Source organism: Rousettus aegyptiacus, unplaced genomic scaffold, assembly GCF_014176215.1.
Source record: "Rousettus aegyptiacus isolate mRouAeg1 unplaced genomic scaffold, mRouAeg1.p scaffold_m13_p_2, whole genome shotgun sequence".
NCBI classification, from domain to species: domain Eukaryota; kingdom Metazoa; phylum Chordata; class Mammalia; order Chiroptera; family Pteropodidae; genus Rousettus; species Rousettus aegyptiacus.
In genome coordinates this window covers 51,916,847-51,943,395 of record NW_023416295.1, presented here as the reverse complement: position 1 = coordinate 51,943,395, position 26,549 = coordinate 51,916,847, and the positions used below count along the sequence as shown (strand labels likewise).

Here is a 26,549-nt window from a genome sequence, read left to right as displayed (position 1 = left end):
AATAGTTCAATAGCATATTTCAGTAGTGACCGGTTAGGTTTATTTTCTCTTTTGGATATTTGTAAACTCATAGATTTGAACATATTTAGTGTGTTTCAATTCATTGCACTTCTTATTTTTGATGATATTTAAAGGGTTTCAACTTTGGCTAGTGGGAGGGTCTTCAAGTTGGCTCCTGAGCCCTTAATGTGACCCTAATCATCTTTGATAGCTTCCTTGCCATCTGGTATGACAAGATGGTCTAGTGTCATCTTGTACATTTGCTGTTCCAGAGCTGGATGATCTCCATTTTTTAATTGCATAATTCAAGGTTTCTAAGTTCTAGTTCCCGAATCTTATGCTTCTAATATTGGCAAGCCTAATCGGCAGGGCTAATGCCTCGAAAGTAGCCATCATGTTCAAACATGTGATGTATTGGTGTCAGCGTTCTGGCAAATTGAAATTCCATCTGCATAGAAACCTTACTTCCCATGCCATCTTGCTTAATCCTACACTTGTCATGGAAGGGTCAGCTGATTTGCAATTTTGATTTTCCAAAGTCTATTAATGAGTATTCTGGTTTTCAGGGCCAATTTTACTTAAAATTAGATCTACAAACTGTAAATTAATACATGGCTTGATGTTCTGATTTAGGTTTTTAAAGTTCCTAAGAGAGAAACTTAATAGTATCAGATGATCTCTTTAAAAAACAAATAGTGCATTTTGTGATCTAATTTGCTCAAAGAGAATAAAACATAGATTTTCTGCAATTAAGATTTAAAGTAACTGATATGAATCTATAAAGATAGAGATCCGCAAGTGTCTAAGTTGCATACAATTATTTCTCAACAAATAGTAATAAATTTTAAACATAAAAAAATGTTTTAATGAAACAGTCTTTTTGTGTGATTTAACACCAAAATGCACTGTAAGTAAAGAGCGTTAAATAATTTTAAGGACTTAAAGATTTTCAATTTATACCTAAAGATAAGAACTTTTTATTACACAAATCAAATTAAATGCCGAAAAGACTTTTCCCCACAAAATATATTATGCACAGTGGATTCTAACAATGTGGAAATGGCATGCAGCTGCAGTAAATTCATTGAGTGTGTCTTAATAGAGGGACAGACGTCCGCAATTAATGTTCTTCTGCAATTTTCATTAGTTCTGAGATGATATGGGTAATCACAAGCGAATGCTTGACATTCCAAAAACACTTTCTGTAAGTAGGGCATACCACAGCTGAAACTTGAAACTGCATAAATCTTTTTTTTATTTTCAAGGGTAAATGGCTTATTATTGTTAATGTTTATTTCCTGATTGTGGTGAGAATAAACATTTAATTTTCAAAACACACAGGAATCCTTAGAAATGAACCAACACTCTATAATAACCTATTACAGAATGCTTATACAATGTTAACAATTTTTACTCTGCAATCACCTACCCTATTATGACGCAGGCACCGTTTTAACAGTTCTTCTGCCATGTCGTACTTTGCTGACTGAATATAAATATCAGCAAGTAGCAGCCAACTCCTCTCAAAGTCCTCAGCATCAATAGGATTCCAGTTCATTTTCGCAATCCGTTTCAGCTGGTTTCTGGCTCTTGGAGTTTGTTTCAAGATCATGTAAGCTGTTGCCATTCCCAAAAGTGCTGGAATATGATCCTTCTATAAGAAAACAAAACTTTAGACACCCAGATACACAAATGTGAATAGATGTCCAGTGTTTAAAAGGAAAACTCATGGAAAGCAGCAAGTGCTACTTAACATAAGAACTGGCCTGTGGATTTTATTTCTGGCTCCATGCAGGTATCTGTGACATGGTCATTATTTAAAATATCAAGTAAACTCAAGCTGCCATGAATCACCACACAATTCGAGACAATTAGAGTGACTCAGTCTTTAATGGGATTGACTGGCTGTTTTGGTTTTGTATAGAAACAGAAAAAATAAACAAAATTCTTTTTCAGTGTAAAATTAATTGCACATTTGTGCTTCAAATTTAGCATTTTGGATCCTTTGCTCTTTTATATATAAAACAGGAATAACAAACAGGATGACTTACCTGCAGTGATATTCTTTATCTATAATGACTCTATGGCCCTTTTTCTCTCCCTTTTTATTTTCATTTTATTCAAAAGCCTCTTCTAAAAAAGTTCATCCAATCTCCTTTTAGACAGAGTTCAAAGTCAGAATATGTCACTCTCTGAAACCAACAAGCTAATAAGACCTAGCATAAAATGGAGGCCATTAGTGATCGCTTCAGTAAACCAGCTTACCTAAGCAATAATGTGTATGTCCCTGATAAAGCTAAGGTGCTTCTTAACTTTCAGCAGAGGGCTTGTGATGCTTTCATAAAGAGGAAGCCTTCAGTTTAAATACAAATAAAAGATGAGAGAAACTGTGATTTAGAAATTATAGTATCATGACTAGAATAAAGGTGCACTGTAAGACAGAAAGTTTGAGTAATTAATAAGGAACGAAAGGATAGCAGAGTGGTAAAATGTTCACTGTCCAAAACTGATCATGATTGGAAGTGAGAAATAACCCTGATTCGAAGAGTGACTCATTAGTGCTGGATGAAAACAACTTTTAGAATATAAAATTTCCTTGGTTCCAGCTTTATATTTATCACTAAATTTCCAATATGTAATTTTTTTTTTCATTAAGGAATGGCAAAAAAGGTTTTATTTGAGTGCCAGATCCAACCAATTGGTAGCAAATTCTGAAGATGTGTGAGATATTAACCATTCACTGAGCGCCACCCTTATCCCAGCTGGGCTACAGAGGAAAGAAAATAGAGACCGGCCATGTATCTATCAGCTAGGTCCTAGGAGAGCCTAAGAGAAGGGTGCTATAAAAATGTCCAGACCTGTTCACATACTAAAAATATCCCACACTATACATTGAAAAATAAGTTCTCTGATTTTAAAACTACATACCTTAAGTTTGATTAGAATGAAACAATTCCTCACAGATCAATCACTCCTGAGTGAACTGAGGTTTCTAAAACTGCAAACCTGAGTTCTAACCCCAGCACTAGACTAACAAATGTGTTTTCTGGTACAGACATCCTAAAGCATTCAGCCAGCTTCTCTCATGCCCAGTCATTCTAAGCTACAACTTTAGATCACAAAGGACAATACAGCTATATTATAAACAACATACTTTTGTGTGGGATAAAAGCAGGCGAAAAAACTCTCCTTGAGTTTAATGTATTTTCCACCATTTCCTCCCATGACTTCCTGTCACATCCCTCTTTTTCAATCCATCTGAATGCTGCATGGTGCTGTGAACATACTTTATGCTTCCCTGAAGACCTGCCTTTATTCCTATTTTCCACTTCACATAGAATGCACTTTCCCTATCTCTGCCTGTGAAAATGCAATTCAACCTGGTTCTTCTTAAAACATACTTTCTCCACAAATGGGTCTCCCAATTCTCCTTATACTGTTTCCTATAGCACTTTTATTTGCTAACTCTAGGACAGAATTGTCATAAATTTTGTTTTGTACTACAGTCAGTATGCTTGTCTCATCTTCCTTGGATTATTAGAAACTTGAAGAAAGGGGATACACCTGTTTTATCTTTGTGATTTCCACTGTGCTTAGCACCCACTGGCTACTTAGTGAATATTTACTATATTTAATATGTGCACCCTATGAGTTAAATAAAAAAAATGCAAGATAAAATTTGTTGTTAATGAAACTTCAGTTCATATATTAATCCTTGGATAATCATTAAATAGATTTGTTAGTATATTAATGATCACATATGTAAGAATGATTAAAAAATGAAATAATGCAGTCTCACGAACACAAAAAGTGACATATTCTTTCTAGGAAACAGCTGTGATGTTACTGCTCTTGGTGTTCTCTCTCAAATCTCATAATTTAAACTCTCTTCCGTTACATGATAGAAAGAGAAAATATGGTAGCTATGACACCTTACTTGAAATGGTGCTTTATCATGTTCTTACAGATTTTCTTGGACTTACATGACAGACCTGCTTCTGGTCTCTGTTTAGTCAGCTACTGCCATCCATCTGCTGCCACACAGCCAATTCGACTGAGCACAACCCCTGAGAACATTACTTCATCGTTAGCAGAAGGCTCTGCTACAGGATGTTCTGCTGTCGATGCTACCTAGAGTGGTTTACAGTGATAACAGAGCACCATATAGGATACTTGTACCCAAATGGCAATGGGAGTTGTAGGTTTCCCAAAATACCTCCAGGATCCTGAGAGGCATAGGGAAGGGGACATAGTAGGGGGTTTTTGGTAGTTTATTGCTACCACTATGACCTCTGAACCTCAAGAAAACACAACAAAAGTCTATAAATCCTCTAAGAGATACAAAATTATGAGCTTTCAGTGGCTTACAACATTGTTGAGCAGAAGAACATGAAAGCTAATGAATATGCTTAGAACTAGCTATTTCCAACTGCTAATAGGGCGGGTGCCTAGAATGCCTTCCTTAACATCAAGTAATTGAAATATGGGACTGTGTGAGGGAAGTGAAAACAGTATACGAGAGTAAAAAGGGAAGTGGAGCCAAGAAGGGTAAAGGGAAAATCTTTCATATAGTAATAATAATAATAAATTACAGAGGGCCATTTGTGTTGCTAAACTTTTTCAGTTATTTACATAACTGAATTGTAAGTTGTCAGTATCAATCTCACTTAACTTTAGATTTAGAAAAATTTCAAATCCACATAAGCAAAAAGGTGAGCTAAGAAGGTAGCTAGGTGTTTATTTCCCCATAGTAAGTTAACTTAGGCTATATCTACAACACAGATCTTCTCCAGAGGATAAAGCCATTCCCTCGAGAATTTATGCCCTTTTGAAGAATTTCTTTTATTTAGAATTTGCCATTCTAATAGTGACAAATATATCAATAATACATCAAAGCAGTGACAGTATCTCCCTGGAAACAAAGGTACATTGTGTAAAACTATGCCAAACTATATATCTAATTTTCAATAGTAGTAAGTAATTATGTTAATATTCAGGAAACAATTAATCAAAAATACATATCTCTATACTACCATGGAAAGAACATATGAAGCTGAAAATCTACTAACCTCAGATGTTGCTATTTCAGTGAAGGTATTCAATGCTTGCTCAACATTAGACTTCTGTTTGGTGGCCATTAGGCAATAGTTTTCCATTACACGAAGTTGAACATGGCCCTGAACAGTCTGGGGTTTTAGTTCTTTAAGGAGTTTTTCCGCTGTTCTCACTGCTAATTGCACAGACTCTTGCTTCTCAGTTGAATTACTGTATACAGTTAAAAATAAATCTCATTTCTATTACTCATGAAGTAAAATTCATTGAGATTAGAATGAGCTCTAGGGAACACAGGTTTCTTTTTCTGTCACCAATTTAAAAGTAATCCTTTTGAAGATTGCCACTCATTTTCTTCTAATACAAAGTTAAACACTGGGTTATAATGCTTTTTAAAAACAAAATTAATATAGCCTTAAGAAAACACCATTAAACATTTATTCACTCGAGACCGAAGACAAAATTTGGACAATATGCACATGTGGTAAGAATGTCCATTTCGGCCAATATAAAAGAATTCAGAAATAGCAGAATCATACAAATATCAAGCAGTGTAGTCACTCAGAAAATGAAAGAAATGAAAGAGGGAGCAAAAAGTAACTAATATTGTTGAGGTACCCACTACATGCCAAGCACTAGATTATTTCAGTTAATCTCTGCTGAATATATTTTACATATGAGAAAACTAAGGCTCAAACAGATGAAGCAATTTGCCAAAGGTCACACAGCTAATAAATGATAAACCTGAGATTTGAATCTAAGTTTGTCAGACATATAAAGTATACTTTACTTTCCTCACCTAGTTGCCTATCAGATGCTCGGAAATTACATATCTGTCAAAAGGCTGTAAATTTCAAGTGCAATGACAACTTAAATATGTGCTAGTATTTTTTAATTTTTTAAAACATACATCCATATATATATGCATTTTCTGTTTCTTTTCACCATACTTATTGCCCTTTACTGAACTCCCTTTCTCCTCCAGTCCCCTTAAATATTAGCAAGCCCATTTGTTGGGGCAATCACTTTGTAAGTTATATAAATGTCTAATCACCATATTGTACACCAAAAAGTAATGAAATATTGTATGCCAACTGTATTTGGAAACTAAGTTTTTAAAAATATGTTGCCATGCCCAAAATTTAGTTCTCAGACTTCTGCTACTACATTCTACTTGCAAAGAGGCTATTCATGGGTTCCATCTATCTACTCCATGCGCCAAATCTGTCTACCAAATCTGAATCTTCAGCTGTGACCTCCCTTCTGAGTTCTAGTTTTATATTTTCAACTACTTGCTAAATAATTCCACGGGGATAGCCTATAATTACAAAACAGTATGTTCCCTTAACCTTTCTAAAACAAACAAAATAAACATGTCTCTCTCTGCTCTAAAACTTTCAATGGTCTCTATAACTCAAGCCTTCAAACCTGCCATTGAAACCTCTTAGCAATCTGGTTCTAATTTACTCCTGGTTCTGCTATACATCTTCTTCTGACTGTTTTGCACTATGATTTCTATAAATTCCTGCAACTCTTAATATCCATTTAACCCATTTCTGTTTTGTTGGAGATTAAATGATTCCAGGTACTGAGGGCAGAAACTATCCCTATACCTTATAACTACCTTTTGTTAAGGAGTTACTATTATTGTATGAATAATTTTTGCCAAAGTAATCAAATTCTATAAAGTATCCTACTTTCTACAGAGGAATTATGGGAGTGTCCTCATAACGTGTTTTTTTTCTAATTTAGGAAACCTCCTAACTGCGCTTCATGTCTGTTTCAGAGAACAGTTATTCTAATTATGATTTTTTTCATCTGACCTTTCATTAGTGTTATCCTAGAATTTAGTTCTCTTCTATAAGGTATCCTTGTTTTCTTTATCCTCAACAAGTGTTTTTTTTTTAAAAAAAGAGTAATTTGTCAAATACTACTCACCCCAGGTCTCCATCCAGATTTTCAAATACTTCACCTCCGACAGTTTCATTATCTGGATTCAAACAGATTTCTATCATATTATAAAGGGCATTTTGGCCCCAGTCACTATCTTTCCGAGCTTTATTAAAATGTCGAAGGGCATCATTTGGTTCTCCAGTATACCTTGGTAGACGTACAAAAGAAAAAAAAATCACTAGTTTCAATCACTGACTACAAATTTTTGGCACTTATACTCTGTTTGGTAAGTAAAATTATTAACATTTTAAAATATAGTTTTTTTAAACAAAGGTTATTATACTTTATCCATGATGAGAAAAAACTTATGAAGGATTTATTTGCCAAGAGATTTACCAAAGATATAGTCCTTTACAATACTGATATCCTGGTTCCAATTTTGCTCTGGAGTTACATTTCTCAGCCATTAAGAAAAATCTTGGAACATCCTCAAGTTTTCCACATCTTCTTAGGAAATCAATTAAACGAGACAATGTCATATAATTATCTAGAAACAAAGAATATTTCAGCTATAGACAATATTTTATATCTTTTGTTTTGATGGTTATAATACTACTTCATTGACGTATAGTTTACTTCAAATGAAATACAACTTAAATATAAGCAAAGGAATACCTTAGGAGTTATAAGTCCCTAAAGAGACTGGACAATCTATCAAATGATAGATTTGTGGATCATCTATCAAATGATAAAGGTTCAGTTGGTCTGATCACAATAAGAGAAGGTTCTAAGGCAAGTATATAAAAATGTACATCTGTTGTAGCTTACTTTCCAATTGTTCCTAGAACTAAAATCTTCTAAAAACAGTCTTCTAGAAACTGGATAATTTAAACTCTAACTGCAAAATTCAGGGGGATTGATTTGACTGCAGAGAGCAATTCTATCTCTTAGACCTCCTCTTCCATTTACTGCAGCAAATAAGGAGGTGAGAACAGTACATTTTGATTATAATATTTGGGGTGGGCAATCAGAAATCTTACTCCAGTCTGTCTTTATTATGTACAAGTACCTAACATACTAGACACTAGCTGACCAGTTAGCACAGGACTCAAAGGCTTGGAGTGTGGTTGTGTGTCATTTCTGGAGTACAAGTTCCTCATACTAAATTTATAATTAATTCATTTTATATCTGTTTATAAACAATCCAAAAAGCCAATCTACCAAGCCCATTTTACTATTATCTCTTTGGAAAAAATGCTAATGCCAAGTAACCTGGGTGAAACAAAATTCACATGACAGACAAGGGCTTCTTCAAATCTTGTATGTGGGGCAATACTGCCATTGATGGCTTAAAAATATTCAGAAGGGAAGACAGCTGTTTTTTAAAGAAACCAGGTTAGATAATTTGCTTAGAGGAATATGCTGCAATATGGGAACAGCTTGAGATAGACCGAATGAAAATATTATTTACAGCACCTTAAACGGCAATTCAGAGAAGGAGAAGGGACAACATAGAGTCTAGAACCCAAGGTAGAAATGGCAGGAAAAAAATGACAGGCTTAAAGAAGAGTAAGGTTTGGGTAACAGAAGTAAGAAGATAGGCCCATATTTTGGTCTCAGAGTGAGTAGAAGTAAGATCATAAAATAATTAATAGCATTCTTTTAAACAATACCTGAGTATAAGGTGGGACAGACAGGGTGAGAAACAAAACATCGCCTAAAGTGGTCCAAAGGTGGGAGGAAATTTAAAAAGATAATAAAAATAATAAGGAACTAAAATGTTGATGTTACCATGAAAACAGATAGGACTTTCTGCTTTCAATCTTTGCCCTAACCAAGGGTATTTTATTTGTAAATAGAAAGTGTTATTCTTTAAAATCAAAGTTTTTTTCAAAAGCATCGGTAAATACAACATGTAGAGTGTATCTGGTTCTTTGAGTTATCCTGCTTGATGCAGAGCCATTTCTTTGTTCACGCTGCCCTAACGAGGCAGCTCTGATGCATGTGGCATCATCCTGAGACGAAGGCATTAGGGTTTAGGAGAATTCAATGAAGCTCTAAAACTTCCTGAGATTTCAAACTCTTCTCAGTAATACATGTAAGCAACACACACGACTGTTTCCATCTTCCCTTTTTTACCTTTCTCTTATCTCCCTCCCTTCCAACTTCCCTTCCTTTTCTCCACCCACTCTTCTTTCCATCCAATATTTATTGAGCACTTACTTGCCAGATACTATTCTAATTCCTGGAAACACAGTAATGAAGACAAAGTTCCTGGCAATTTGATGCTTACGTTCTATTATTTACAATTTTTGTTTTGTTTTATTTACAAGGGTGATATTAAAAAAAAAAAAAAGAAAACAAAAAGAAAAAAGAAAGAGGAATGGAGCACACTAAAAGGTGTTTTTGATACAGGATGGCTGGGGAAGGGCACTCTCCAAAGAGGAATCGATGGAGGAAAACAGTGAATGAAATAGATCAGCCGCCATATGAATATTTGGGAGTATATTCCAGGAAGAGGGAACAGCAACTGAAAAGTCTCAAGGCACCACCCTGTTTGAGCTGTTGCCTACATCTACTATCCCTTTCTCTTTCACTATCAGAATCCTGATTTTGTTCCATGCAGCCCTGTGTTCAGCCAAAAAGATGGTACTTCTCACTCTCTTTTGCAGCCACGGAGGTGCTTCTAGAAAGGATTTTTTAAAGAAAAAAAATGATGGTTCACTGGGGAGGCATGCTCTTTAGCCTACCTCCACCCCTATCTACCTCATGGAGATCCCAGGACATTAATAACTAGAGCTGCAGTAGCAGTCTTGGACCATGAGATGATACTTAGAAATTAGGCTCCTGATAGTAGAAGAAAAAGAAGAATTCAGGTTTCCTGATGATATTGGAACCTCCATACATTCCCTGCATAATCTACTTTTAAATTTCTTTTACATAAGAAAAAAAATGAAAGCCATAATTATTTAGGCCACTAGAATTTGGGGGGAGGGGTTTCTGCTACTTTTAGTTGGAACCATTTCTAAATTATCTGGAGGCAAGGAAAACAGAAATGAGTTATGAGAATGTTGCAATAACCTACGTCAGAGATGATGATGGCTGAGACCAGGGTGGTAGCAGTAGAGGTGGTAAAAGTGATGAGATTCTAGAAATATTTTTAAAGACAGAGCTGGCAGAGATTTGCTAACAGAAAGGGTGTGGTGTATGAGAGAAAGATGAAATAAAGGAAATTGTACAGTCTAGGGACTGAGTACATGTTAAATGATAATGCCACTTACTGACATGAGAAATGGAGGAGCAGATTTGGAGGGAAGGAGATCAAGTATTCTATTCTGGACATGTTATACTGGAGAGCCTCCTAAAGGGCTGAGTAGGAATGCAAACAGGCAGCGGTGTATATGAGTCAGGACTGCAGATATACAGTTGGGAGATATCAGCATTTACATGATACATAAAGCCATAGGCCTGGATAATGTCACCTAGGGGGGTGAATGTGTTAAAAAAAAGATAAAAGGTTTGAGAACTGAGGTCTGAAATATTCAGATTAAAGGTCATAAAGGGAAGACAGACCTAACAAAGGAGAGTAAAAGAGAGTAGATAGCTGGGAGAAGAAAAACCAGGTGAGCCTACCATCCTAGAAGGCAGTGAAGATAATCTTTCATGATGAAGAGGGGACAAAATGTGCTAAATGTAATGACAGGCCAAGTAAGCTGAGAACTAAGAATTAAACACTGGGTCTGGCAGTGTGGAGGTCACTGTCCACCCTGCAGCAGCAGCTGCACTGGGGCTCAGGAGTGGAGGAGACAGACAGCACATACAGAAATTTTTGCAGAGGAAATTTGCTGTAAAGGAAAATGGAGGAAAGGAGTAGTAATTGGAAGGGAAGAGTAATTGGAGAGTTAAGAGTTAGTTTTCATTTATTAATATATTTAGAGTTGAGATATCACAGTGTGTTTGCCTGCTGATTGGGAAAAAAAAATGATGACACAGGAGAGAAAGAGAGAACTGTAGGAGTGAAGACTTTTGGGAAGTGAGGAGTGGTGTCCAACGCCACTGGGAGAAGCTGGCTGCCGATGTAATCACAGACCTGGGGAAGACAATGCGGGGGTGGGGGGGGAGAGGGCAGACAGTGACGAGAGGATGGAGACCTTCCCTTCCTCACCTTAGAGAAATAGGAGGCAAGACTTTTAGCTGAGGACAAGGAAGAGGGAAAGGGTGTTGGAGGTTTGAAGGGGAAGAGGAGAAAGTGTAAAAAGTAGCTGGAGTGAATTCATTGGAGAAATAATGTCGGATTGCTAGGCAGCGTCTGAGGGCCCATTGGGGGTCTGTAGTCATAATTTAAAGTGAGACAGTCAACAGTGTTATGTTTTCCTTATAGCCATTTCAGCTGCTTAAGGGCAGGTATTGGATTCATCCAGGGTTGGGGTTTTCCTAAGGAGCCTAACCACCAAAAAGAGGAGAAATGCAGTTGATTGCATTAGAAAAATATAATCAGTGAATATTTACCTGGCTTGCGTTCTAAAAGCTGTTGTAAATGAAACACTGCTTGTTCATAGTCCTGTTTTCTGAACATGAGATCTGCCATCATCTACAAAGATAAAAGTTGGTTCTAAAAATATTGCCATATACTTTACAAAGAATATTCCTCCTATCGAGATTTAGCATTATGAAAATGCTTATGAAAAACAAGAGGAGGGCAAAGTTTTATAAAAAGGAGCCATTTAAAATTCAAGTATACCTTAAGCATATTAGCATGGAGCTCAGTGTAACAGAAGATAATGAAGGATGTGAAACAGATTGCTCTGTTCACAAAACTGTATTTTTAGCAGAAAGTATGTTTCAAGTGGCTATTTTAAAAACAAAAATTTGAAGAGAATTGCACACTCCATGTGCTACCATAGAAAGATGCCTCACTGGGCTTGGCTAATATTTTAAAGGAATTTAAAATAAGCAAGACCTACTGAGATAGTCTTACATTTTTTTGTTTTGTTTTCATTTATTATTATTATTTATGGCTACAGAACCTGGTGTTCCTAGGTGGTCTCCTATCCAAGTACTAACCAAGCCCGACCCTGCTTAGCTTCTGAGATCAGACATTGGGCTTGCTGAGGGTGGCATGAATGTAGATCATGAACTGTGACCTCACTGGGGTGTGAACCCAGGACCTTCTGCATGTAAAGCAGATGTGCTAACTGCTACACTATGGAACCACATCCCTTATTGCATGTTTTAAAAAGGAGACTTTTTATATTTCTAATTAGTTTTAACAATAACTTTCAAATAACTGCGCAAACTGTCATCTATGCAGCTATTTGAAAAGCTAATACCTCAACCCCAATAAAAATGAGAAAGAAAAACAAAACTCTATTTAAAACTCATCATCTTAGAATGAAAAATGAAGCTTTTTTCTGTAAATCTAAAAGTCCCACTGAACCTTATTAATTAGTCCATCTTGTCTGGGTAAGTATTTAAAAGTTAGTCTTTAGCAAATTATACCTTTACCACATGAACCTCTCCTGACCAAGCATCTTCCTAGGCATAAAAAAAAAAAAATTAACTAGGCTCAAGATGGCAAGTCAGGCCCTATTCAGCAGAATAGGTTTACCATTCTTACAAAATAAAAAAGATTCTTTATCTTTATTGGTAAAACGTAATAATAATGTTAAAAATGTTATTTTTTCCAAAAACCAACATGAGCCAGGCCTCTCATCTGGTATTAGCTTTATCAGGTAAAATCTGAAATTTCCACATGGCATATATAATAAAACTGCCTTCATAGCACTGAAGTCTCCTGGACTAACCATGGTGGCCGCTTCATTGTCCTGGTCGCTCTGGAGAAGCAGAGCACAGTGACGGAGGCAGGCATCAGGGTCATCTTGTGCCAGGTATAACCGTGCCAGCTCCAACATTATCTATAGAGAAAAAGGGCAAGATTTAGCAAGAAACTGTTTGGAATAAAAAGTGATTAAGGAAAATGTCTGGACACAGAGTAAACTTTAATTGACCAAAAGTTACCGCAATAAAAATGCCAAGTATGGTAGATAGGAAAATTATAGGCATGCCCATCTCTGTTTCCTCTTATACTGGAAAAAAATGGGAAAACAGGTTGTTACTCACTTAAAAAGTACAGAGACACAAAGCACTGTGGAAAGAACACTGGTCTTAAATAGGGAGATTGGATTCTAGTCCAAGCTTCGCCATGATAGGACCAATTCCCTCTTACCTCTCAAAACCTGTTTTCTCATTTGTAAAATAAGCTTGAAGCAGATAATCTCTAGGGTATGCTTTAGATTTAAAACTAGGATTATAGATCCCCTTAGCCACCCCTGCACAAGGTACCTGTTTGGTTACGCTTTAATAAAGGTTATTTTTTTTTGCCTTATATCTGAAAGAGTTGTATTAATTGTTTAATCTTAAACTTCAAATTCTAGAATATGGTTGTCTTTTGTTCTACATAACTTATTTAAGTATTTAGCTATTATTTTTAAAAATTCTAATCATCTATTATAAAGATCTGAGAAAGTAAATCTGAGAAAGAATATAATCAGCCATGTATGTAAGTTTTCTATACCAATATTATCTTTACATTTTTTCTCACGCTCTATCATTTGAGGTAAGAGATTCAATCTAGTTATTTTTGCATATCCACTAACAAATACAGAGGTGTACAACGGCTCTTTAGTAAATTGAATTGAATCATCTATATCTGGATATCTGAGATTGAGAAATTGTTTTAAAGTAATTTAAAAAACAAAGGGCATTTAGATTTACATCACTTTATATCACTTGTTCCATAATTTTAGATTCTAACATTATTACTTTAAGGCATCACACAGGTATTTTGAAGAATTTAAAAAAACATTAATTTTTAACTTGTATTTTTGTCATACTTTTCCAGTCTAATTAATAAGCTAGTAAGAATTTTACATCTGGGGAAATTAGATGACATCTGGAATAAAAGGTGCTTAAAATTTATAAAGGTACTAACCTTATTATCTGTTTCACAATGAACAAGAGCTTCTCTATAAAACTTAATTGCTTTTTCATAGTCTCGCTGAGCAACAGAATGTTTTGCAATCTCTGCACAAATTTCAGCTGCTAAATGTTTCTGTGCAGGAACTGCATCTGGCTGTTCTATCTGAACACGTTTTAGTACCCGAGCTTGTAATTCTCGAGCCTAGGAAAAAATAAGGATAAAAAAAGATGAAAGAAATAGAAAAGAAACAATTTCTCAGTAACTGACACAAAGCATAACTTTACTAAAGATCTATTTCATTATTACTGGCCCTCAGCTAACAAAGCCTGATCCAAAGAAAATGTCTTAATTGGGGTCTTAAACATGTATTTATTTGCAAATAAGCCAGCGTTCACATATTTTCCAATTGAGGAACTAAAAGTTAGATAGTCTTTCCCTGCTGTTAAAAGGATATGTACAGGAAGCTCGCTAAGAAGGAAATACAACCACAAAACAAATATTTGGAAAAGATGTCTAGATTCTGTAATTAAACAAATGAAAATTTAAATGTTTATTAATAAAGTAGTATCTGAAAAGTATTAAATCAAATATTGTCAGGTTTCAGGCAGTAAGTACAGTCATACATTGTTGACGCAAAAGAATCAGTCCAATCTTTCTGGGGAGTGCCCTAGCAGAACATACTAATTCGATCAAACGAACCAGGTTACTGAACTAAGTTGCTCCACTCTTGGGAAGGTATTAAGGATATTATTTAGAAAAAAAAAAAAGGAAACATGTTGTTTGTTATAAAGAAAAAACAATCTCTGTTGTCTGTTATAAAAACAAAACAATACAAAAATAAAAAATCTGGAAACAAGCCCCAAACTGCTAATCAGTTGGTGGTGTGTATATGTGGTCCTTCACTACGCACACACGCTCTAGAAGAAGGTAGCGGCCTTTCTGAGGCAGGAATGTAGAGTAGGCTGCTAAATTGGAAAAATTTCAGCCTTTCCACCCACACATCTGGTTTCTGAAACACTGAGATCTTTCTTTAATGAGTGACAGAGAACTCCTATGCTTTAGGCCTTCACAATAAAATTTAACTTTGAGTTAATCATTCATTAATGCATTCATGCATTCATTTAACAAACAGTAACTGTCCACCATCTGCCATACATCATGTTACACAGAGAGCTCTTTTGGAGACCTCTGTCAAAATGCTGGTTGACAACTGGTATTTGATGAAGATGGTCTAAAGCTGAGTATTTTTGGAATCACAGGTCATAAAATCTAAGTTAGGGCATCATAATAAGCATTCTTTTGGAAATGAAAAAGAAAGGATTAGAAAATATTAGTATATATAGCATTAGTAAAGGTTAATACTGTTTCATGAAATTTTTATTTTGGTTATGTTACTGTGTTTACAAAGTGTAGGGGTATATGTACATTTGTATAGTTGATATTTTATTTATGCATATATCGATGTACATGGTTTTGCACATACATATGCATACAAACTCAAAAAACTGAAACAACTCGTCTAAATAGGGTAATTATAACTCTCCATCTGGCAGTACTCTTTTATATCTGTTGTACCAGCTTAATTATTAACTTTGCCTTCTTTCCCTTTCAAAAGTATTCTGGCTTAAATGATAAATTATATGGCCCCCTAGGTCTAAAAGATATGTAGTTCATTTTGTAGATAGTCTGAGTCTTATTTCTGCATTAATTAAAGCTCTACAAAGTTATATACATGGACCTTAACTTCCTAGAGAAACACATTTATAAGTTATATTTTGTGATGCTTTACAACTTTCGTAAAGGCAAACTGAGGCAATTTTTTGATCAAAGTATTTTTGTATTTTCAGTTAAAGACATGCATAAAAGAGTGCTTCATCTCTGTAAGTATATACAATGATTAAGAACTATTTTCATATAGAAGAAAATGTTCCTGAAGAACTGATACCATTCTGTTTTTCCTTGGTTTCCTGAAAGACACCTAAATTTAATTATTTGCTAAAAGTTAACCTTGATTATCAATGCATTTATTTTTCTCTCCCTCCTCCTTCTTATTTTATAATATATATTCTTGTAAATTCCCTAAAGTCCTCAGACATAATGAAGTGTATATATACACAATTTAATAGACTTATTTTCCCTTTCTATTTGAATACCCTTATTATATACATACCTTACTGAAGGCCACATTAAAATAAAATATACCAATAAAATCGGAACATCACATTACTTTCAATATAATGAAGATGGAATTATATAGACATACTGGAAATATCCATACAAATTAAAGTGAAAGAAACAAAACCAAATATAATCTGTACATATTAAAATTTTATAAAGTTATAAAATTGTTAAGTGTTTTACAGCATATAGGTTCTTTATTTCTGATTTATTTAGATCTTTTTTCACAGAAAAGACAGTTAATAAACTAAAAAGTGATTTTTGCTATAATTCTTCCTTTCAATCATTCAACAATTTCCAGTGCCTATTTTGGTAGACAGATTTTGAGATGGCTCACATGAGCCTTACCTCTTGGTGTTCACACCCCTGTATCATCACCTCTTCTTGTACAATGTGGGACATGTAACTTGCTCGTAACCAATAGAATATGGCAAATACGATGGGATGTTATTCCCATGATTACATTATATAAGACTGTCTTGCTGGCAGTCTTGCTCTAGAGACTTTTTCCCTTGATGGCTTTAAAGAACTAAGTGATTACATTAGCTGGCCCACCAAGCAAAGAGCTGAGGAACCTCTAGGAACTGAGGGTGAAGCAAACAAGAAGCTGAAGCCCTAAGTCTTACAACTCTGAGGAAATGAATTCTGCAAACAACTTATATAAGCTTGGAAATGGATTCTCCCCAATACAGGCTTATGAGAATCTAGGCCTGGCCACACCTTGACTGTCTTGACACCTTACACAGGACTCACATAAACCATGCCCAAATTCCTGACCTACAGAAACCATGAGAAAATAAATGTGTATGTGGTTCTCAACTAAATTTGTGGTAATTTGTTTCACAATATAGAAAACTAATATGACCTACTATGAGGAAAGCATTTGCTAGGGACTATGCCTATAGTAATGAAAATTTGAATTTTATCAGGAAGATAATGACAGGGCTAGAAGATGACAGAAAAGGATGAGGAAATGCGGAGTTATTGCAAAAGTCTGAAACTTAGAAAGTACAGTTAATAAGGATTGGGATTACCCTAAATTTACTGTTTATGCCACTGCCTAAAATGGTTCAATGCAAAAATACTATGATGGAACCCCTAAGTTCCACAATGTGGAAAATTAAGCTCACTAAATAGTTCCTGAATAAATGAATTTAAAATATCAAAAATTTTGGTTATACCAATAAGTTTCTGTTTGCATTGTACCTCAAGATTTGATTTTTTGGAGCTCAGAATGTATAGAATGTTCGTGTTGGGAAAAATGTTATGGCTCTTCAAAATTTTTAAAAGATGAATAATTCCCATACTGTAACATATAAACTTAAAACTAATTAGATTTTGGTTTGTTGGCACTGTCTAGCTATGGTATATTGATAAAATTACCAATATCAGAACTATAAAAGAGGATTTTTTTACAGCATTTCCAAGTGTTGCTTGATATGTCTGCTCATATAACACAGTGGCTCATGAAACTAGGGCAGCTGGGACTAATAATATTTATAAAGGGGTGAAATAAGCCAAATTCACTTCTAAAATGTTTTAAAAGTCTGGATTTACCAAAATTATACTTTCCTTGCAGCTAACCTAGGGTTAGGTACAATTTTCTACCATATGATTCAAAATACAGAGATAAAATATACTGACAATAAAGGATAAGATAGTAACATTGTTGAAGATTACATATTTTAATGAAATCATAGCTTAAATGGGTACCACGGAAATCTAATAGTCCAAGCTCAATTCATTCACAACTAGAACAAAAAAAATATATTGGACATTGCCACTGAAATACAGATCACTTTATATATATGTGTGTGTGTGTATGTACATATATGTATGTATTAACTTTTGTTAGCTAAAGCTCAAAACAAAAACATTTGATAAATTAGTTGCAGAATGCAGAACTCTTCTGAGCACATGAAAATGAGGTCAAAAGGTGGCAAGTAGTGTGGTATTCTGGAAAGCATAAAGGATTAATAGTGAAATGCTCTATGTTCTACTTCAAGTTCAGAGAACATGTGGGGCAAATCAATTAACAAACCTGACCTAATCGACGTATGTTGAACTAAGCATTCAGTAATGCCAGAAACACGTTATTTCAAATCCATGTGGAACCTTTACCAAAACCGATTATAATGTAGGACAGAAAGCAAGCTTTAACAAATTTCAGAGTTAACTCGTTTCAAGTACAACTTTGACCACAGTGGAATTAAACTGGAAATCAATATAAAAAAAGGTAAGAAAGTCAGAACTGCTTGGAAATTGAGTCTCATACTTTTAAATAACCCATGGGTAAAAGAAGTAATCTAAATAACAATAAGGAAATATTATGAACGGAATAATAATAAACTTGTGGGATATTGTTAAAACAGTGCTTAGAGAGAAATTTATCACCTTAAATGAATAAGAACAATAGCTAACCCAAATTATATTATTACCTGACATACTACTTCAATAGGCTACAAAAAGATCAGCAAACAAAAGAAAGTAGAAGGAAACTAATTAATGAGGTAAAAAGCAAACATTAATGAAGCCAGAAAAGGCAAAAGTTGATTCTTTGAAAATATTAAGATAATAAATCCCTAGAATAATTGATCAGAAATAATAGAAGGAAAATAAAATTATCAATATGAGAACTATAAAAGATGATTTTTTTACAGCATTTCCAGGCATTCAATTCAAAAGAAGATATAATGAATATCTCAATAAATTTGACAATAAAATGAAAAAAATTACTTTAAAAATGTACCCATCCTAACTAATATAAAAAAAGATTTTAAAATGATCAATCTGAAATAAAAATCTTCCATCAAAGATGTCTCGAGGCCCCACTGGTTTTAATATTGAATTATTCCAAACGTCAAAGAAATTGTATCAGTCTTAGAGACCAATCTCTCACGTGAACATAGGTGTACAGATCTTGAAAATATTAGCTAATATCTTTAAATTCCAAAAAAAACTGTTAGTAATTTAATTTACAAAAAAACTGTTAGTAAACTAGAAATTGAAAATTCATTTAAAAACCTCAGCCACGAGCGGATCCCTCTAAGGAAAAGTATGCAAAACTCCTACACTGAAAACTACAAACATTAAAAGAAATTAAAGAACATATAAACAAATAGAAGAAAAAAGAACCGAGTTCGAATCCTGCTATGACACCAATCGTGTGACTTCACTCAAGTTTTTAAACCAAGCTTTCTCAGCTGTAAAACAGAATTAAAAGTATCAACTTCTCTATTTATTATAATTAACAATAATAAATTTATTTAAACAGTATAATCCACAGACATTTAATCATCGTTTCTATTTAGACTTATTTTCTGTGACTGATGGGCCAAAAGAGATCCGCCTCTTATGTGCGGCATGTTTCCTTCGGTGCTCTTCTCCCACCTCACAACCACACTCATGAACAAATGAATTTACCTGCTGCAATGAAGTGACTGCATCACCAAGTCTTTCCATTTTACTATAAACTTTTGCTAGAAGAACTTGAGAACGTCCATCTTCCATGAGAGCTGACAGTTCATTCACTATGAGAGAATAGAATACATTGGGAAAAAATATGCATTTTAAATAAATGTTTATATTTTTCTGTAAGTTTTAAAATTGGCCTTTAGAAAAAATGATTTTAAAAATTAGTGAATTAAGTTAAACAATTTTCAGTTAGTTAACTGAAAAACAGCCAAATTAAAAAAAAAAAGATTTTGGATAAAAACTGGCTGGAAGAAAAGTTAAAGAACTAGATAAAAACTGGAGGTTTTTCTTAGATCTATATTAAGATACTAATGTAACAACTTGAGAATTTTAATTTTCATTAAGTATAAAAAAATTTGTTTATTGAAGTCATTAAAAGATAATGTAGTTGCTACATGCATTGAAGATAACTACTATTTTTAAAATAACTTTTAATAAGCAATAAAGTATAATCATTAAGAGCACTGACTTTGATGCCAACCAGTCACTCACTAGCTATTTAACCTTGAACAAGGCGCTTTTTTGTGCCTACCTTCCATCTGCAAAAGAGGAAAATAATAGTACCGATCTCATAGTTGTTGTAAAATCTTTAAAGTTAATACGTTACTAAATAAGTTAACATATGCAAAGCAATTAAAATAAAGTCTGGTACATGGTAAATGCTATTTAAATATTTAGCATTATTATGTTGTGATCTCAGTAATAAAAGAACCCTGAGTAATTAACTGAAATGTTTCTTCCACCATTTATCAAGTATATGGTTCATGTCACACTCTGTTTGAAGTGGTTTATGTACATTATTTCTTTAAAATCTCAATCTGAGAGGCAGGTTTTGCCATTGCTACTTTACAGGTAAGAAAACTCTAAGGTGGAACAAGGAACAAGGAGGCTACAACCATGGTGAGAGGAGGGTAGGAAGAGGTGTCAGAGGAGCAATGGTGAGCATGTGTGAAGGGCCAGGTAGGCCACTGTGAAATCTCTGGCTTAACTCTGAGGGAAATGGTAGACACAAGAAGCCTGAAGAGACATCACTGGACTTAGATGGTTTAAAAGGCTGAACACTGCTGCTGGGTTATGTCAAGGTGTGTAGGGTATAAGGATGGAAACAGAGACACCAGCTGGGAGGCAACTGTCGTAATCCACTTAAGGGATGATGGTGGCTTAGACAAGGGTGACAGTAATGGAAATAGACATAGTGAGTATGTGGATCTATTTGGAAGGCAGAGTCAAGATTTCCTACTAGCAAGACAAGGTGATGGCAAAGATTTTGGCTCTTAGCAACTACAAAGAGGGATGAAATTGTTGAGATGAATAAAGCTGTGTGTAGAACAGATGTGGGCAAGCAGACCAGGAATTCAGTTTAAGATGTTTATTAGAACCCAGGTGCTACTATTTATTAGCTAGGTGAACCTAGGTAAGTCAACAAAATCGAGTCCTAGATTGCTAATTTCAAAATGGGGAAAACTATATTTGCCTTGAAAACTAATGTGAGCATTAATGAAATAATCTATAATGAAACACACAAAGGCATCTAAGTATACCACAGGTACTCTCAGCAAACACTTATTAAATGAAAGTATTTATACTAAAAAAGTGTAATAAACTTATACCCATATAAGTAGAAAATATTACTTGAACCTCTCCTACAAGCTTTCCAAAAATGTATATCCACATTTAAGGCCATCTATACTGTTTTAAGCAAGGTCTGACAGACATATGCAAATATTTTTATGGAACTAATAACATTTTACATAATAAATGTTTTAAACTTAGGAGAATTTAAGCATCAACTTCATCAAAGCTACTTAAAGATCATTTTGGATGTATTAGAAAACTTAAAGAGGCCTTGCCTTATCATATATCCAAACATATTTTAAAGCTACAGCGAACATGGTATTGGCAAAAGAAATTAACTCAGTGCAGCAAAGATTCCAAGAATCAGAGTCGTATATATGTATAAAAAAGTTTATTAAATGATAAAGGTGGCATTTCAATAAATGGCACTGAAATAAAATCAGTTATCCATCTGGGAAATTATGTTGAAAGAATTGTATGTGGGTTTAAGTTTTTCACTATAAAAATAATACGAAAATTCGAGAAAAATATAAGCATACATATTTTGATATCAGGATTAGGAAAGCTTTTCTAAGCATGACAAGGAATTCAGAAGTCAAAAAAGGACTGGAAGATATTATATATGATAATCAAATATTCTATTTGACTAAGGAAAAGATAAATAAAATTGATAAAGGATAGCCTGGAAGAAAACATCTGCAACCTGAATAACTGGTAATAGATTAATAATAGGAAAAGAATTAAAGATAAAGAATATGAATAAAAAATTCCAACAAGAAAATATGATCTATAGACATAAAATGATGCCTAACTTTATCAGTCATCAAAGAAATGCAAATTAAAATTTTTTTTCTATGATTAATTTTACACAATGTTGGGACAGTTAAAACCTTAAGAACAATGGGACAAAATTCAATTCTAGGAAGTACACAGTGGTATACCAGTATTGTTTCCAACTTTTCTTCAATTAAATATGTATCAATAGTGGACTCATCAAATGAATTACGATGTCAACATACAATAGAATACTGATGCTAAAAAATAAAGAGCTATATTTGCTAACATGGAGAGAAGCTATTAAATGACAAATGCATACTATAGACCTATAGGTATAATATGATCTCATTTGTTATTGGAAAAAGTGGTATGTAATTATGTGTGAGAGAGAGACAAGGAAAGATAGGGGCAGGAAGACTGATCCAGATGATACTCAAGCTGTTAAACGTGGTTTTCTTCAGAAAGTGGGAGAGGACACAATTTTCTTTTACTTATCTAATTTTTAAAGTTTGGCAATGAGCAAACACTCATTGCCATATTTTAGTAAAAAATGAAGATCTTTCAAAAGTTTGTATAAACCTGTAAGAAGGCAATTTGATAGTACCTACTTAAATTTTACATGCGCATACCCTTTGACTTAGCACCTTGCTCTTAAGAAATATATAAGCACGTGTACAGCAAAAAATGAGATACAAGGACATATGTTGCAACATGGTTTACAATAAAAGAACTGCAAAAAATTAAATACCCAGTAATCAGGGAAAGTTAAATAACTTATGAAGTTCTATAATATTATGATGCCAATAAATAGAATGACATAAATGTCTTGACATCAAACTATATCTGGGACATACTATATGTGAAAAAAAAGTGCAGAATAGGAAGAATACATTTTGAAAAGAAAAATTGTGCATATTACACTTATAAATTTATATACATATAAATATACATTAAAACACAAAAAGGGTTATTTCTAAAGAGGTAGTTTGCAAACAGGGCACATAGAATTCATAGGAGAAACTGGAGACTTACATATTATATTCTTTTATTGTGAATTTTTTTAAAAAATACTTTAAAAAGAGTAAAGATTATAAAAAATGTTTACTTGTTTAAATATCCGATGTAGTTGCAATTTAAAGGAACTTCCCTTCCTTTACATCATTTTGGAAAGTAAAGTATCTTTCTATAACACAATTAACTGTTTTATAAATCTGTTATTAGATTTTTCAAATATCGTATTTTAGTAGAGTGCCATTTTGATAAATGAAATAACCAACCTCACATATAAAATACTGAGAATATAAATACACGCTTACATAACATAAAAATAAAAAAGGTCGAGGATGTCAGATATACATTTTTCCAAATCAGAAAGACTCATACCTGGTTCATGAGCTAGAGCATGTTGAAGAACTTTTTCTGCTTTGTCATACCATTTTAATTTTAATAAAAGCTCGGCCAGGTCATAACAAAGATAATTTTGTTGTCCACTTTTCATAGCGGCTTCATAGTATGTGATTGCCTAAACAAAATCCATTTCAGTTAAGAAAAAAAGGCAATGAGAATGGCATTCGAGAACAGATACTTTATACACTACAGACATAAAGCATATATATAATTGGAAATAACTGAGGAGAAACAGGCGTGTGCCTGATCAGTTATGTATGCCATTCTTCCTTAGAGAATCAAATATCACATACCGCAACTTGCATTTTGTATAATAAACAGCTAAAGAAAAGTGCTTCGTGGAAATTTTTTACTGGTTTTATTACAGAAGCCAGTGAATATGATTGAATGAAAATGCTTTGCAAGCTGTTGTATATATATGTTCAACAGTTACCAGGAGTAGGGCAGGAGTAAAACAACAAAAGGAAAATCCATTATCTCTACTAAAAACAAAACAAAATAAAATAAAACAAAAAAATACCTCCAAGCCCATGGCTTACCAAAACTAATTCAATAGAAGGGACATCTATCTGTCATATAATGAAAGAGATGTAACAATAGCAAGCTTATTGTAAGTGATCTGAAGGCAAGGATGAAGCCTGAAGTAAACTTTAGGGTCCAAACAGTCTTTGCAAAAGGCAGCAAAGAAGAATGTGAGACATGAGAAAGTCTTTAATATAAATTCCAGTGTGTGAACACAAATTTGTAGTTTACAACCATCAAGATACAAATGGTGCTTGCTGAAGATCTCTCATAGAGCAGGGTTTGAAAAATTTGGTTATTATGCTAAGCAAAATAAGTCAGACAGAGAAAGACAAATTCCATATGATCTCACTTATATATAGAATCTAAAAAAAAAATAAAATAAAATGAACAAACAAAACAGAAACAGCCTCATAGATACAGAGAACAAACTGACAGTTGCCAGAAAGAAAGGGGTTGGGGAGCTATGTGGAAAAGAGGAAGGGATAGGAGAAGCAGCACAAATTGGCAGTTACAAAATAGTCATGAGGATGTAAGGTACAGCCCAGGGAATACAGGCAATAATATTGTAAGAACTCTGTGTGGTGTCATATGGGCACTAAACTTTTCAGGGGTATAAGTTACACAAATGTCTAACTTTGTAAGTTACATAAAAATATAATCACTACGCTGTACACCTGAAACTAACATAACATTGAATGTTAACTATAATTAAAATAAAAAGAAAAATTTGACCCAGTAGATATGTTTCAAATTATAAAGTACTTACCTTTGAATAGTTGTGAGTTTTGACAAGTGCTTTCCCAATTTTGCTTGCCAGTGTTCCATCTTTTGGGTTCTGATTTAATGCTTGCTCATACGCTACGATGGCTTCTTCTGGCTAATGTTGGCAAATACCAAAAATAAGCAACAAATAAACAGCTTAGCTGGACCCCACTAAATGCCAACATTTCTATAATTAAGTTCTTTATGTGGAATACTTAATGAAACTAATAAACTACATATTTAAGTCCAGAAACCTTAATAATTTCAGAGAGGTGATAGTCACTAACATAGCATAGTATAGGTTTAATTAATTAGTATAATTCCAGCCACGTTAACTGTGCCCTTGTCTTCATAAATAATACTGTGAGAACTGAGAGATGGCGTGACTTTTCATTTCCGCCAGTCATTATAAAAGCCAGAAGAGCACTTCCCTTCAAAGAAAACGCCATCTCGGCCAATAGCTCTCTTAATCTTTTGTTTAAAGGAGACTCTTAACTTGCTTCTGATATCATCTCAATTTTAAATAATGATAGTGTTGAATTATTGGATCTCAATTTTAAAAGAAAAGTGTTTTCTTATTGTGATGGTTGTTCCCTTTTTACTGTGATGATGAATCTTCAAATATTAAGTAAATTTTATTTAAAAAACCAAACAGAATGTTCTAATAATCACAAAGATTTTTTTTTTTTTAGTTTAAGTTCAGTAGCATTAGAAACTTTACCTCTTGAATATTCATGTATGCATCACCAAGGAGGAGAAAAGAACGAGGGCTGGGCATTCTTTCAGCAATTTCTCTGTAAATCAGACCAACTCTATTTAGTATACTGAATACAAATATCTTCTAAACCAATAAATGCTCACGTATTTCAATTAACCAACAGCCTTCAGAGTAGTTTCTACATATGCAACAGTATATAATTATGCTAAAGAAAAACACCCATACCCACAATGCTAGATCAATCTTTTTTTTTTCCATTAAGTATCTGCATTTTCTGAAATGTAGGTAATATCTAGAGTACATGGTAGATAAATTATAACTATCTAAAATGCTTTTTATTTTAAGTTTATTTTAAGTTGAAATGACATGAGAATAAAGGTACCAAAAAATGATAGGGGGAAAAAAACACTTGTCCTATGTATCTTGGGCTCTGAGTCATGGGATTAGTCATACACTCAAATGAGTTACCTTAAAAATATAAACTCTTCTATTTCAATATTTGCTGTTTATTTTTTACATGCAAAAGTTAGACTTACTAAATGTCAAAATACCAGTTACTCAAATAATAATGTCATGTTAAGTTTTTAACAAGCAGTATCTAATTTATTTGGTCAAAAATTCTATGAGAAAGAATATTCTGATTTCACAGATGACGCTGAGTTTAAGTCTACAGCTAATGTGTCAGATCTGCCTGAAACAAAAACCTATGCTTTTAACTGCTATATTATTGTGCGTTCAAACAAATCCACCCTTTAAAAAAATCCTTTCATATCATTAGAGATGATAGTGTTGATCTTTAGGAAACATCCTAGAAAATATGACGTAGGAACTCCTGTTCACCCATGTATACAGGGGGTGCTGCTCAGTTTCTTCAACTCACTCAGCACCTACAAAGAATCTGAGCCGCTTTCTGAGTTTTGATATTTACATAATATAGATGAACTAATTTGACTTGGTTTGATGACGTAATTTGCCTTTTTACTGTTCTCAAGAGATAAAACGTGAATTTTCTCTTACATGGAACGTGTCCTTGTATGTTTTATCTTTTAGTTTGGGGAGAAGAGCAAGAGCAATCCTTTAGAGTTAGTATGTGCATATGTCCACATGTGAGTGAAGGGCATCAGCATATAACTCCTAAAGGCCCTGCCCTTTCACACACACAAAAATTGTAGCCCATACCTCAGTGTGGTGTGTGCTAAACTGTGACTT

The 26,549-nt window shown here is 33.9% G+C and overlaps 1 protein-coding gene across 2 annotated transcripts in view; it reads right to left on the bottom strand.

Annotated features, from left to right (window-relative positions):
* Window positions 1-26,549, bottom strand: part of TTC21B (tetratricopeptide repeat domain 21B) — a 64,280-nt gene that overhangs the window by 7,201 nt on the left and 30,530 nt on the right. For both annotated transcript variants that reach the window (XM_036236778.1, XM_036236779.1), the window contains exons 16-26: window positions 25,344-25,416; window positions 24,627-24,737; window positions 23,312-23,450; window positions 19,526-19,632; window positions 13,937-14,125; window positions 12,750-12,860; window positions 11,455-11,536; window positions 7,342-7,492; window positions 6,991-7,152; window positions 5,070-5,265; window positions 1,430-1,654 (exon numbers count right to left, since the gene is read on the bottom strand). In XM_036236778.1, coding sequence (XP_036092671.1) covers window positions 1,430-1,654; window positions 5,070-5,265; window positions 6,991-7,152; window positions 7,342-7,492; window positions 11,455-11,536; window positions 12,750-12,860; window positions 13,937-14,125; window positions 19,526-19,632; window positions 23,312-23,450; window positions 24,627-24,737; window positions 25,344-25,416 — 1,546 coding nt within the window. The remainder of the gene's footprint in view (window positions 1-1,429; window positions 1,655-5,069; window positions 5,266-6,990; window positions 7,153-7,341; window positions 7,493-11,454; window positions 11,537-12,749; window positions 12,861-13,936; window positions 14,126-19,525; window positions 19,633-23,311; window positions 23,451-24,626; window positions 24,738-25,343; window positions 25,417-26,549) is intronic.